The sequence below is a fragment of the Xenopus tropicalis genome, chromosome 2 (genome assembly GCF_000004195.4).
Source record: "Xenopus tropicalis strain Nigerian chromosome 2, UCB_Xtro_10.0, whole genome shotgun sequence".
Lineage (NCBI taxonomy): Eukaryota > Metazoa > Chordata > Amphibia > Anura > Pipidae > Xenopus > Xenopus tropicalis.
The window spans coordinates 147,399,534-147,414,498 of NC_030678.2; the positions used below are offsets into that span (position 1 = coordinate 147,399,534).

Consider the following 14,965-nt stretch of genomic DNA (forward strand, 5'->3'; position numbering starts at 1 on the left):
CCATGTAGAATATTTACAATAATACATAAATAATACATTAATTTATATTCTAAGACTGTTTTCAATAGGTTTGTATTTTTTCTTCTTTTTTTTTTTTGTACTTTTATTAAACAAATTAGCTTTTTGTTCAGTAACTGTCCATTATGGAATTTCAGCAGCTATCTGTTGCTAGGGTCTAGTTAACCCTAGCAACCAGATAGGGGTTTAAATGAGAGACTGGAAGATAAATAGGAGAGTAACAACATTGTAGCCTCACAAAGCAATAGTTCTTTTGCTGCTGGCATCTCACAGCTGGAAAGTGATAGAAAAAGAAAATGATAAAAAATTATAAATTATAAAAAAATAACTGCAGAAGGAAATGACATTTCTAGTTGTGCCCAACAATATTCTCATTTGATGCAGTCGCTACTCACTTTTTGATGTGGGGGGTGAGTGTTCCTGTCTGTACTATACATACAGCGTGAGAAACTCTCACATGGAAATCATTGAGTAATTCCAGTAGGGCCATTGCTGCTGCACAGCGCTGCGGGACGTGTTAGCGCTATAAATACACATTCAGAAGAAAAGTCACTGTTTGAAGCCAGCGTGCATCATGTTATGCTTTACTAGTAAATGTCCCCCCTCCCTGCACATTGGGAGCAGTTTTGTCAGTTGGTTGTGGTTTATCTAAACAACATCTACAGCACAGCCAGAAACCCGTTATCCAGAAAGTTCTGAATTACGGAAAGCCCATCTCCCATAGACTCCATTATAAGCAAATAATTCTGCTTTTTTAAAATTGTTCCTTTTTCTCTGTAATAATAAAACATTGCCTTGTACTTGATCCCAACTAAGATATAATTACCCCTTATTGGGGGCAGAACAGCCCTATTGGGTTTATTTAATGGTTAAATGATTCCCTTTTCTCTGTAATAATAAAACAGTACCTGTACTTGATCCCAACTAAGATATAATTACCCCTAATTGGGGGCAGAACAGCCCTATTGGGTTTATTTAATGGTTAAAGGAGTCCCTTTTCTCTGTAATAATAAAACAGTACCTGTACTTGATCCCAACTAAGATATAATTACCCCTTATTGGGGCAGAACAGCCCTATTGGGTTTATTTAATGGTTAAAGGAGTCCCTTTTCTCTGTAATAATAAAACAGTACCTGTACTTGATCCCAACTAAGATATAATTACCCCTTATTGGGGGCAGAACAGTCCTATTGGGTTTATTTAATGGTTAAATGATTCCCTTTTCTCTGTAATAATAAAACAGTACCTGTACTTGATCCCAACTAAGATATAATTACCCCTTATTGGGGGCAGAACAGCCCTATTGGGTTTATTTAATGGTTAAATGATTCCCTTTTCTCTGTAATAATAAAACAGTACCTGTACTTGATCCCAACTAAGATATAATTACCCCTTATTGGGGGCAGAACAGTCCTATTGGGTTTATTTAATGGTTAAATGATTCCCTTTTCTCTGTAATAATAAAACAGTACCTGTACTTGATCCCAACTAAGATATAATTACCCCTTATTGGGGGCAGAACAGCCCTATTGGGTTTATTTAATGGTTAAATGATTCCCTTTTCTCTGTAATAATAAAACAGTACCTGTACTTGATCCCAACTAAGATATAATTACCCCTTATTGGGGGCAGAACAGTCCTATTGGGTTTATTTAATGGTTAAATGATTCCCTTTTCTCTGTAATAATAAAACAGTACCTGTACTTGATCCCAACTAAGATATAATTACCCCTTATTGGAGGCAGAACAGCCCTATTGGGTTTATTTCATGGTTAAATCATTTTTAGCAGACTTAAGTTATGGAGAACCAAATTATGGAAAGATCCCTTATCCGGAAACCCCCAGGCCCCAAGGATTCTGGATAACAGGTCCCATCCCTGTATAACACGGTGTCACCTTTAACACTGAATGAGAACAGACAATGTGACGCTACGACACTGTGTAAATTAAAGAAAATATGTTGTTGTTTTTTTATCTATTTAAATTCTCCTCTTGTTTTTTTTCTATTCTATCTTAAATTAATATAAATATAAGTTACAAAAAAAAGATGAATTTGTTTCTAACAGACTGAGGAAAATAATTATTCTATAGATGAATGATCTTGTCACAATTTCCTTCTCAATCTTAAATGTCCTCTGTGAAAAAATTGTAATGTTCAAAGGGAAAAGTAATTAGTAGAACAAAGTCCACTTAGGGGGGAAATGTACTTTTATGTCGCAATCTAAATAACAAGTCTTACATTTGCCCACATCTAGTAACCCATGGCAACCAATTAGATGCTTGTTTTCACAGTTGGCCAGTAAATACTTCCTGCTGACTGGTTGCTATGTGGTACCAGACAAGTGACACATGTAAGACTAGTCATTACATTGCCCCTTATTTATAATAAAGCTGCACCTAAATATTTTTTAATTATTTATCTTTTTATGATTTTTGGAATTGTTAGCTTTCTTATTCTGACTGTTTTCAGCCTGCCGTTGATAATGTAGCCTGATTGGACCATTTCACTTTATAGTTTTTATTTATGACTTATTTTTCATCTCCATTCTTATTCAAAATTGCTCCTATGGTAACCCTTAGCTGCCAAATAACACTTTCACTCCCAAGTCTGAAAGCTGCAGAAAAAAACTACAGAAATAAACACCAGTTTCAAACTGACTTAGAATGTTGCTGCCTGCACCATAATAAAAATATTTTAAGGTTAATTTTACAATCTTTTTTTCCCTTTTGTAAAATCCTATTTCAAACTGTTTTATTTTTCCTAGTTTTTTATAACTCCGATTGAATTTATTCATTCTGAAAACATTTCTCCTTCCTGTTTACAAAGATATTTTAAAATATGTTTTTTTTTTTCTAAAATAGATAAAGAACGTGTTCTTTGGGTGTGTGTGTGTGGGTAGGGGGGCTGTATGAAAAACTTCTTTTGACTGAAATAGGAAAAAAATGAAAAAGTGTATAAAAGTAATATATTATGTACTATTACCCTGCACTGGTAAATCTGGTGTGTTTGCTACAGAAATGCTACTATAGTTTATATAAATAAGCTGCTGTGTAGCCATGGGGGCAGCCATTCAACCTGGAAAAAAAAGAGGCACAGGTTACATAGCAGATAACTCTGTAGAGTACAATGGGAATCTACAGAGCTTATCTGTTATCTGCTTTGGAACCTGGGCCTTTTCTGCTTTTTTCAGTTTGAATTGCTGCCCCATTGTGTTACTGTTCCTTTAAATAGCCCTCAGTAAGTTGTTCAGAAATTCAAATAACAGGATTTCGCAAGCAGTTTGCTACTTCTGAGTGAAGTTCCATGACTTCATGAGAGAGTGCACTGATAAACCATTAATATGACTGTAGGGGACTGAAGGTTTAGTTGCCCTTTGTTCAGGCAGCCCCCCCCCCCTTATTTGGTCTTATTTTACAGTTGTTGGGGGGGGTAGGAGATGTTTCTTTGTCCTTGGTTAAAGTATTTTTCTTTCACTTTGGTAACTGGCAAGGATATGTCATAGCCCTAGTCTTTATAAGGGAAAGCCAACATGATCTCGGCCTCTTTGGTTCCCACCTGTTGGTGGATGTAACTCAGAGACTGAGCTTAGGAAGTGATCAAGAGTCGCGTGTTTATTTGTATGGTGAGCAGGGAGTTCTCTGGATCATACAGCACCTCCATTTAACTATAGGCTTACATGTCAAAAGCTAAGATAACAAATAAAAAAAGCTACTGAAACAGAATTATGTAAAGTATGGGTGTATTTACCTTTAAACATAGATTGAATTACATCAAAAATGAGTTGCTTGTTTTTATAAGACAAAGCTCAGAGTTCATAAAAGAGCTGGAGGGAAGTGTGCGGTCAGGTAGAGATTTGCAAGTGCTTTACATACATAAACTGTAGGCATCGGGGGAAGAAGCAGAGGCTACAGTATTGTCTGTGATCTTTGCACATCTATCAGCTTGTTGCATAGAAAAGTCAAGTATTTGTTTAATTGATAAATAAATGTAAGGTGTTGAAAGGAAGTGGTACTAAACTAATTGTGGCTTTATACAATGATTCTATGAAACACAGATGGTCCTGTAAGAAATTATAATAAATACGGCTTTGGAGTATTCTGCATGCAAAATATAATAACATTGAGCTACCAAGGGAAGGCTGAGGCAGGGCAGTGGTCCACAGACCCGCAGGGAGTTACACTGTTAAACAACTGAAAGGAAAGTACACCTCCTTGTTTAACATAAGTGCAATGAATAGGGCTTGTGCTGAGCATACTTTTGCCTATTGTTTTAATCGAAAAGATCTATGGCTTTTGTTACTAGAGATGTAGCGAACTGTTCGCCGGCGAACTAATTCGCACGAAAATCGGGTGTTCGCAAGTTCGCGAACTTTTAGCGAAGTTCGCAATTTTGGGTTCGCCTTAGCTGGAGCCAGCAGATACATGGCAGCCAATCAGGCAGCTCTCCCTCCTGGACCACCCCCGGACCACTCCCTTCCATATATAAACTGAAGCCCAGCAGCCATTTTACATTCTGCCTGTGTGTGCTTGATGAGTTAGCATAGGGAGAGAGCTGTGCAGGGGTTTGAGGGACAGTTTAGGTAGCTTTGCTACTAGTAATCTACTTTCTACTGCTCTGTATGTAGCTGCTGTGGGCAGCTGTCCTGCTGATCTCATCTGCTGTAACCCAATAGTCCTTGTAAGGACTGCTTTTATTTTCTGATTACTGTTACTCTTCTTTTCATTGTGTACTGCAGCTCCGTCTGTGTGTGTTGGAGACAGGTGTGCTGCTCATAGTAGTGCACTAAGCAGCAACCACACATTCACATCATTTTTTTTATTTGTGTTTTTTTACTTTGCTACTGTAATTTATAGAGCCCAGTGCTATTAGTCTAGCTGTGTTGGGGACTGGTGTGCTGCTCCTAGTAGTTCACCCCCAGCACCAACCAGAGATCACTTTTTTTTATTATTAATTTTTTTTTTTTTAATTTAACTTACTGTTCTTTAACGTGCCCAGTGCTGTTTGCTGTTATTCATAGTAGTGCACCAAACATGTTACACATAGTAGTGACATTGCATTGCAAAAAAATCACCTGAGCGACGTTTTTCCACAATAATATATTCCGAATGCACTACTGCAGCGTTTTGTCTTTGCGTGTGAACCGGCTGTAACCTTTACACGACTTGATTGGCATGTAGACGCCGGACGTTTTAAAGCAGTTTATTACACAAGTTTAGAAATGTAGTGTGATTTCTGCCCTTTACAGCACAAAACGCAACGCTGTGTCAACAACGTATTTTTCTGAGAAATTTTTGCCCTTGATCCCCCTCCTGCATGTCACTGTCCAGGTCGTGGCACCCTTTAAACAACTTTAAAATCAGTTTTCTGGCCAGAAATGGCTTTTCTAGGTTTTAAAGTTTGCCTTCTCATTGAAGTTCGCGAAGGGGTTTGCGAACTTTTTTTGTGAGGTTCGCTACATCTCTATTTGTTACTTCTTGCACTAAACATGGAAAACAGGGAAACTAAGGCTGCTCCATGTTTGGTCTTTATAGCTTTTGGGCAGTGATCCCCATGCAGTGGCTCATGAACAACATGTTGCCCCCAATGGCCTCAAAGTAGGTGCCCATTTTTAAATTTGTGGCTTGCAGACAAGTTTTGGAAGTATAGATTTACTCCAATCAGAGCCTCCAACATGCCAGCAGTCACATGGGGTTACCAAACAGCCAATCACAACCCTTATTTGGCATCTCCAAAGAACTTTTTTCATGTTTGTGTGGCTCCCCAACACTTTTTACGCCTGATTTAAAAAGATTGGGGATTCCTGATATATAGGCACCGAGGACCTGTGCTTTGGGGGGGGGCGGCCCTTTAGTACACCATAAAACTCATGACAGTATCCCTTTAAGCACTTTTTGGTGCCTGTACCCTTTCTCTAAGCAGCAACTGCAGCACATGGGGGCAGATGAAGAGCCCCTGTACAGCTGTGTAAGCTACACCCATGGTATATCCTCCACTGTATGGAAATAGACATACGATCAAACATTATCAGCACTAAAGTGTTAAATAGAGAGATTTCTGCAGGTACAATACTTTTTTGGACATTTCCATCGAGGACGCCACTTTCATACAACAGTACTGAACCAGAACCCAGAGGGCTTTATTTTTTACATTTTACATCCTTCTCCCACTGTTTAGAGGCTACTTTAGTATGAATGGGACATGATAATCACTTCTCACCCACCTTCCTTGCATGTGCTTCCCATATGGAGATCCACATTTCTTCAGCCCTTAGAGTTCTAGCACTTGCACTTAGCCCATGGTAAATAAGCAAATATTAGGATCCACTATAATGTGCCTTATCTTGGTTTCTGTCAAACATTGTAAGTATGAGGCCCCACAAGTCCTAAAGGTACCTAGCCTTATTACTGTTCAGGCCAGGCTGGTGTTTCCATGCTGACCCCATACAATTATTTTCTTTTTTTCAGAGTATGAAGTTGCTGTCTTTCATATGGGTCCTTGGACTTCTCTGCACCCCACAGTCTTGGGGATCTACAGGTAACAATACAATTAGGGATTCCGCTGCAGGATTTATAACACTAAAACTAAACAGGTGAATGTATTTTTTGGCAGGGCAAGAGCTGCTAAGATGCTTTTATTGCCTGATCCCTAACATCAGAGCCTTCCTAGGACAGTAGAGGCTGCTGTAGCTGCAAAAGATGACCGACTTTATGGTTTTGGCATATGATGTTGGTCAGGCAGTTATCTACATACAGTAGGTGGTTTTTCACAGTGAGGGCAGTGAGGTTGGGGAATGACCTTCCTAGTGATGTTGTAATGGCAGACTCTGTTAATGCCTTTAAGAGGGGCCTGGATGAGTTTTTGATCAATCAGAATATCCAAGGCTATTGTGATACTAAATTCTACAATAATAGAATTTAATGTTAGAATATAATGGTATAGATATTGGTATATATAGTTTATATATGTCAGGGTATAGATAGGTCTGTATAAGAATATGTGTATATGTGTGCTGGGGTTCATGTGGAGGGGTTGAACTTGATGGACTTTTCATTTTTCAATCCAAATTATGTAACTATTTGCACATATTGTGTAGTTGAATAAACATGAAAATACAATAATAACCTCATGGGTCTGTGTATAATCCCCCCCCCCCCCCCCCCCATTGCTAGGTCCTAAGATAAACTCACACAACATCACTGAAATGAATTCAGGAGAAGGTGACCGCAAAATGTAGTTGAAAAGAGGTTTGTTCAGCCAGTTGCCCTACTGTGGCCCATCAGTGTTTCCATGGGAGGCAAGAAGGGAGCACACAAAGCTGAATCGGTCATATTACAGTCCCACTGATCAACAAAGGGTATAGAGAACTGCAGGTTAATGGCAGACAGCCATTAACTGTCATTAACCAGCAGCAATGCAGTGATGAAACTGTAGTTGTGTACCCTTTGAACAGCAGAGTGCTGCAAGTTGTATTGTTTTGCATGAGATAAATGATAGGTCCCCTCAGATGGTATATAACCCAATGCCAGCAATCACTTAGGTTATTCATGTTCAAATAATTAATGAATTCCTTAAGGCTCAGTTAGTGCAGTGTCAGTCAAGTTCCTGAAATGTAAAGGAAAAAGAAAGTTTGCTCTTAAGAAAAGTTTATGTAACATTTGCTAACAATTAGCAGCACTATATAAGAATCAAGGCAATGGTAAAGGGTTCTCATTTCATCTTTCTAGCAGGGAACATGTGACTGCCAACATCAAAGGCTATGGGGTTAATAAGGCTGAAACAGTTGTATAGCTGTATATAGTTAATAGTTATAGAAAAGGTTTATTTTGTAACATCAAAGGCTCTATACAGCATTATAAACCATAAACTTATGGCCATAGCTTCACCCTCAAGGGGAAAGCAACATCCTGAGCCTTCAGATATTGCTGTATGTATAGTAAGGGCTGCTGATTAAATGCTATATTAGTTTTGCTCCCTGCATGGGGTTGCTATGTCCATCTTGTATGAATTTATACAGTATGCACTTAATTGTGGACTCCATTATTTTATAGTGTTGCCTGCTCTGTCTGAGTTTTTGAAAATACAGAAAATACAGAAACTAAACGTGTGACTGTTTAACCATTGGCACACTGAGAGATTGCAGCACTCCAAAGCGAAAAACCTTGGAACTTGCTGGTCAGGGTTCAATATGAGGCCTTTCTAGCAATGTTACGAGCTTACTGCCCCTTTATTGGGCTCTACTGGCCCCATGTAAATGTTTAGCTATATACTAACCCCACACGTGGTGCACTGACAGTTCTCCATTCGACTGGGTTAAGACTTTTGGCTATCAATGGGTGTTGCAGTTTAGAAAATATTTTTTCCTGCTCTTTTGTTTACTTTAAGGCCTTAATGTGCTCCTGAGAACATAGCAGGTCACTTTTTATTAAGATAAACCATAAAGGGGTAGTTCACCATTAAATAAACTTTTAGTTTGATGTAGACATTGCTATTTTTGTGATAATTACCAATTGGGCTTCATCTAGTATAAATAAATCTAAAGCAACTGGGCTTGTTAAATAATCATTGAAGACGTTTCACTGCTCAAGAAGCTGCTCGGATGAGTAGTGAAACGTCTTCAATGATTACTTAACAAGTCCAGTTGCTTTAGATTTATTTATACTAGATACCATGACCTGGATGAATGAAAATCTTCATAGTCAATTGGGCTTCATATTTCATTTTTTTAGTTAACTTTTTGGTTAGCAGCTCTTCAGTTTAGCATTTCAGCAGTTATCTAGTTGCTATGCTCTTGTTTACCCTAGCAACCATGCAGTGGTTTGAATGAGAGACTGTAATATGAATAGGAGAGGCCTGAAAAGGAAAATAAATAGTAAAAAGTAACAATTACAATAAAACTGTAACCTCACAGAGAAAAAAAAAATTGTCTGCTGGGGTCAGTGACCCCTATTTGAAAGCTGGAAAGATGCAGAAGAGGAAGGGAAAACATTCAAAAACTATAAATAATGTGAGCCATGTGAGCAGGGTAGCGGGGTACAGTACCAAAGAAGAAGCAGAGGAAGCTGCCTGTGTGTAGTTAAGGCATATGAATACAAATAATTTGAGGGTGCGCAGACACGCTGCAAAAAACCACAAAGGAACAACCATGAATGTGAGAGACGGAGTGGGTCTAGACAGTGGAGCTCAGAAGGAAGAGATAAGTACTGATATGAGAATGAAAGCTGAATAGCAGGGGCATTAGTGCCAGCCATGGGAACCACTGGGTGCCGGCTATGTGTCAGCAGCATCTTTCCGGATGACTAAGCAATGAATAATCTGCTGCACTTCAGTCTGGCACTCGGCGTGCAACAGTTTGTTTATAGTAATGCCATGGGAGAGGGAAAGAGGCTTGTAAATGTTATTATTTTATTATATAATTATAATATAATTAGAGTTATATAAAATATACAATAATTATTATTGAAAATTTTAATAGTATAAAATATCTGGGCCTCAGCAGGTGGCCATACAGATCTGCTTGTTTGGTGAGGTCGCCAAAGTGCGGGTCTTTCCACTAATAATCCTACTCAGGGTGGCAGGTATTGGAGTAATCCAATCATTTGGCCCCACAGCAAAATCAAATCTGCCCCACAGGATAATCAAATCTTGGTTTGGTAGGCCTGTTAGGGGGTCCCCATACACAAGCACATAAGCTGCCTAATTGGTCTGAAGGACCCAAATTGGCAGCTTAAATCTGCCTGTGTATGACCACCTTAAGACTTCAGACTTGTATGGTCCCACTGCAAAGGGTTCCCCAATGTGCCATGTTCATATATTTCGAGATTGTATAATAATTAATAGTATGCAGGCTTGTACAGGCAGAACTTACTATGATAAAAAGTGCTGTTTGGATAGAGCACTGTTACTGTTAAACTGAGCTCAGGAGAGGAGGTTAGGAGAATAAAATAGGAGCAGACATCTAGAGCAGTTTTTCTATGGGAACCAGCAATGCCATCTCTTCACTGGCTGCTAGACTGGGGGGCGTGTTTAGTAATCTGAGCTTAGAATAACTAAGCAAGCCCAGGAGCCAACAGCCAAAGTAAATTCCTGAGGGAGGGGGCCGAGTGGGTTACTGGAGAAGAAGGAAATCTAAGTGATTAAGAGGATGCTGCAGCCTTACTGTTAACCTTTGAACAACCAGAGTGCCGGGTATTTAATGATTTCAAAGAGGCTGTTCACGGATTACATTTTTGTGTGTGGGGTTTACATGTCCTTTAAGTAAAGCCTGGCATGCATGCAAGTACTACCCTGGGTGGGGAGGGCGGTTCGCTAAAGCTATAGAGGAAGCAGACCCCACAGTCTGCCCCCCCATCCCCCAGGCCTCCCCCCCTGCTTCCTCTATAGTTACGCCACTGGTACAAAGTAAATTGATAAAAACAATAAGGTTCTGTTGGAAGATGCTGTCCAATGGAGAGATTTCTCAGGTGGTCTTCCTAAAGGCTGTGGCGTAACTTGCAGCAGAAATTAAAGTTTACCATTTCCATTTTGTCAGAATGTGTACTAAACAAAAAGGAAGGGGGGGGGGATACTGTGCAGGGAGTTAAATGAGACACAACCCCTTTCCTTATGGCAGAAATGGCACTTGGTTTCCTCTGACCCAGAGAACATTTTGATTTAATACAGGGTTCCAGACATGGAGCTGTTTCACGTCCTGTTTGCATGCCGTAATGAATATATGTATCCATGGGTTCTTTATCTCAGCACAGTACATTTGGGAAGGAAATGCGTATAAAATCAGAGAAGAAACTGCCCTGACCTTTTTATTTTCATAATGTATTTTTTTTTTATTTCTGTTGCAGATGTCTGTAAGCACACGGGATCCTGCAACGAGTGCATCTTGTCCAGTGCCAGCTGCTCCTGGTGCAATGCCAAGGTCAGAGCCTGTAATACTTTGTCTGCACAGCCCTACGTGATTCTGTTACTGGCGCTTCATAGATGTTCCTTTTAGAATCTAGAAGTCGGATAATATACAAATGGTCCAAAAGCAACTCATTCCTGAGCACAGCAATCTCCTTCCCTCTCCTGCTGCCATCACACTATGTAAACCCTCAAAACAAATGAATGCGCTCTTATTAGCACTTTTGCAATTTTCTTTTTGAATTTTTTTTCAAGATGTTAGCCATTTTTGAATGGGTACATTAATGACTTTGAAATAACAGCACCACCTGCTGGTCATTAGCCACTGGGTTGAAAATGAAGGTCATTGTTCTATACCTACTAACTTCATTTTCTAAGTAAAGTAACATCACGAGATGTTTCTTTTCTCAAGCAATAAATTCCCAAATTAGAATTTTATTTATATGTGAGAGGAAATAATTGCACATATCCAGGTCATGCTGTAAAGTCTCACAATGTTGGTACAGTCTGGCCTACAGGCCCAGGCTTCCTTCTTACTGAATGCAGGACAAGGATGGGAGATGGAGTGTGGGTAGCAGTACAAGTAGGAACGTAGGTGCATTTTGTTACATAGTTGATCCAAGTTTATTAACTGTAACTGGGGGATCCTTGCCTACAGGGGAGTTAAAAGCACCCGTGGATATGAAATCACCACAAGAATAGGAGATTGCTGGCGTGTATTTAGGCTGGCATGAGATTGGCATGAGAAGGAAAGACAGACATGACACTGATACTTGTGATATAGTTATTGTGCTTTATAGAGACTGCTTCGTTGCAAGGGATATAAAGGACCTCAAACCCCAAAATGCAAACCAATATGAAAACTGACTGACCAATTAGCTGGGACTGCAGTAGGGGCCCAAAAGTGTTATGCCTGAGGGGCGTAGACAACAATATTTTATTTTATTTTTTTATTTAGCAGGAGCCCTAAGGCCCTCAGACTCCCATGTAGGCTAGGCAATGTTTGTGCCCCGGTGGCATCTACTAAGGGCCCTCTGAGCTGGTGACAGAGACCCTATAGTTTATTGCAAGAGACCCCAAGATTTCTGACGCCGCCTTGGCACCCCAAAGATCATTTAACCCCCTCAAGGAAATTTTTTCATGCTTGTGTTGCTCACAAACACTTTTTATTTCTGTGTGTGGTTTACATGTGGAAAAGGTTGTGGATCCCTGCTCTAAGGTAGGTAAACATGCTGATACACCAACGGTTTCAGAGCTCTCCTGCAAGTTTAAAACACACAGTCTGGAGAACAAATTTTGAAACTCATATCTAATATCAGGTTTAATGTAATGGGGGATGAACAATCCATGAACAGCATCTTGCAAATAAGCTCATTCTGAGCTGGAATATGTTTAGAAGGTATGAGATGTGTGGAACAGACCCATGGAAAGGTTAAATATGTTGGCAGTTACCTGCACTAAGAGTATAGCACATAGTCCAGTACAGTCCGAGGCCAAGTGTCCTGCTTGCACAAAGCCCCTCCCTGCCTATCTCACACACTGCCCATTACTATAGGTGAGATTGGGTTGTATGAGTAGATCCCAGGTCTCTATTCCCAAGCAGTGCGTGCAGTGCCAGTACTTGCATTCCCCAGTATAAAGGCACAGTCCAGACCGAGCAGCTGTGTAGTGGGGCCCACAGTGTAATATAGAGGTGCATTTTTGGACACAGCAGAGATACCTGATCATACAGCTGTGTTATTGCTGGAGCAGGAGATACTGTCAGGCATCCAGGTTTTACTAAATGCATCTCAGATATACAAGTAAACTGTATCTGCACAAGCCAGCTGGCTCCACAGCCGTTTGGAGGCCACAAGCATCTTAATCACAATTCTGGCTCCTCTCACCTGCTAACTCCTGCAAATGGTTCTGCTTCTACAGACAGCACTAGCGCCCCGGGGCCCCGGCTCAAGCTTACTGCTCAACCACTCACGCATCATACCAAAAGCCTGTGTGTGATAAACTTCATTTATCAACATGGAATCAGCGGCAAACTAAAAAGCACTTAGGGCTGGGGGTATAAGTGATGCACAAATATTTCATTATTATGTTTTTCAGCATGGGGGGCTGCCTTACATCCAAGGGGTTGGCTGAAATTAGGTTCCAGGCCACAGCAGTGTATGTGCCACCTTGAATTGTGCTTGGGATGCCTAGGTAATTGGCCCTTCTAATATGCCAGTTAAACATGCCTCTTTTATTTGCTTATGTAGCATGCTAAGTGCTGGAGACTGGGGGCACAGGGGTTTGCAAAGCAATAATGGACATGGGCATAAGGTGGCCATACACGCACCGATATTATCGTACGAAACCTCGTTTCGTACGATAATCGGTGCGTGTATGGCATGTCGGCGAGTCGACCGATATCGCAGGAAGCTGCTGATATCGGACGACTCGCCAATCGGACAAGTTTGAAAATTTTGATCGGGCGCCATAGAAGGCGCCTGACCAAAATTCTCCCTTCAGAGCTGAATCGGCAGAAGGAGGTAGAAATCCTATTGTTTCTACCTCCTTACCTGCCGATTCAGCCCTGAATGGTGTGTGGCGGATCTTACGATGTTTCGTGCGACCGATGGTCGTACGAAACATCGTCGGATTGCCACGTGTATGGCCACCTTTAAACTGTGCATTGGGCCCAGGGAGTTCTACTCCTCTCACTGCAAAATAGAGATAGATGGATAGAAATAGATGGATAGAGATACAGTAGGTAGGTAGATAGATAAGAGATGGATAGAGTTAGATGAATAGAAATAGATGGATAGTGATAGATAGGTAGGTAGGTAGATAGAGAGACAGAGATAGATAGATATTGATGTGCGGGTCGGGCGGGTTTGGGCCAACCTAAGCACATCACTTGCAGGTGCCCTCCCCGCCCGCAACCTTACACTGCCAGCAGCTCTCTTCCGGCTTCTCTATTTATAGGCGCGCGTCCAGAAGCCCTGCCCCTTTTGTGACATCATTGTGGGACGGGGTGAGAGTGGTTTTATAAATAGAGGAAGGAAGCTGGGTCAGGTAGGGTCGGGGTTGGGAGTGGGCGGGTTAGGGTCTGATGCAGGTTAAGAAAACCTCGACCCGCACATCACCAATAGATAGATAGATAGAGCTAATGAAATATGTTCTGTTTCTTACATACATATATTGAAATTTGGGCATCGGCTTGGGCTACATAAAAAATATCAATATAGACCTTAATACAAGAACCTGGGTTGATATCTGCCTGTCATTCCCAAATGTTTGATTGCTGAGAACAATTGTGTTTTGCAGAACTTCACGAAAAGCGGGGAATCGGAAGGCCTGCGCTGTGCGGTGCGTGCAGAGCTGCTAAGCCGAGGGTGTGACAAAGACCACATTATAGATCCCCATGGGTCAGTTAATGTCCTGCAGGGCCAACCCCTGAGTGAAAGTGCTGACCAGGAGTCCGTCATTCAACTCCACCCACAGGCAATAAATGTAAAACTGCGCCCTGGTGAGAAAATGTCCACTAACTTTATACCAGTACTAGGGATATTATAGTGCCAGGGTGGGCCTGGGCGGCCCAGACCCGATGCTTGCCGGTGCTCCCCCTGCCCGACCATTCCTCCCCTGACCCTGAAGCGTGGGGGACCCTGCAGGTGGGGGGCGGGGCACCTGCAGGGCCCCTGGGGTGGGAGCCCCGGGGGGTCCTGCACCCCCCAGTCTGACCCTATATAGTGCTAGGACAGGGCGCCTAGTAACCAGATAACAGCTGTGCCTTAATATGTTTCTTTCTCTTTTCTGAGAGCCTCAATGGGCCTTTCAGAACCATTTGTGGGTTCTGGCAAATGCCAGAGGGGCTGCTGTAAGATGCCATAGTCACTATTTATTGGGCTGGTGGGGGCTGTTTGGGCCTCTGTGTAGCTGAAATGCCAGGGCCTACTTTGACTTCCAGACCAGACCTTAGCCTGAAATTATACATTACTATCTATAATAGTTGCTAGATTTTTTATGTATGTGGATTCTTAAAATACGATTGGAAGTTCTAGGTCAAATACAGCTGTA

At 41.2% G+C, this 14,965-nt stretch overlaps 1 protein-coding gene across 1 annotated transcript in view; it reads left to right on the forward strand.

The window, feature by feature from the left end:
* itgb7 (integrin subunit beta 7) overlaps positions 1 to 14,965 on the forward strand; it is a 47,183-nt gene that overhangs the window by 12,760 nt on the left and 19,458 nt on the right. The window contains exons 2-4 of the mRNA XM_002936640.5: positions 6,484 to 6,553; positions 10,855 to 10,928; positions 14,213 to 14,414. Of these exons, the coding sequence (XP_002936686.2) occupies positions 6,487 to 6,553; positions 10,855 to 10,928; positions 14,213 to 14,414 (343 nt within the window). The 5' untranslated portion in view covers positions 6,484 to 6,486. The remainder of the gene's footprint in view (positions 1 to 6,483; positions 6,554 to 10,854; positions 10,929 to 14,212; positions 14,415 to 14,965) is intronic.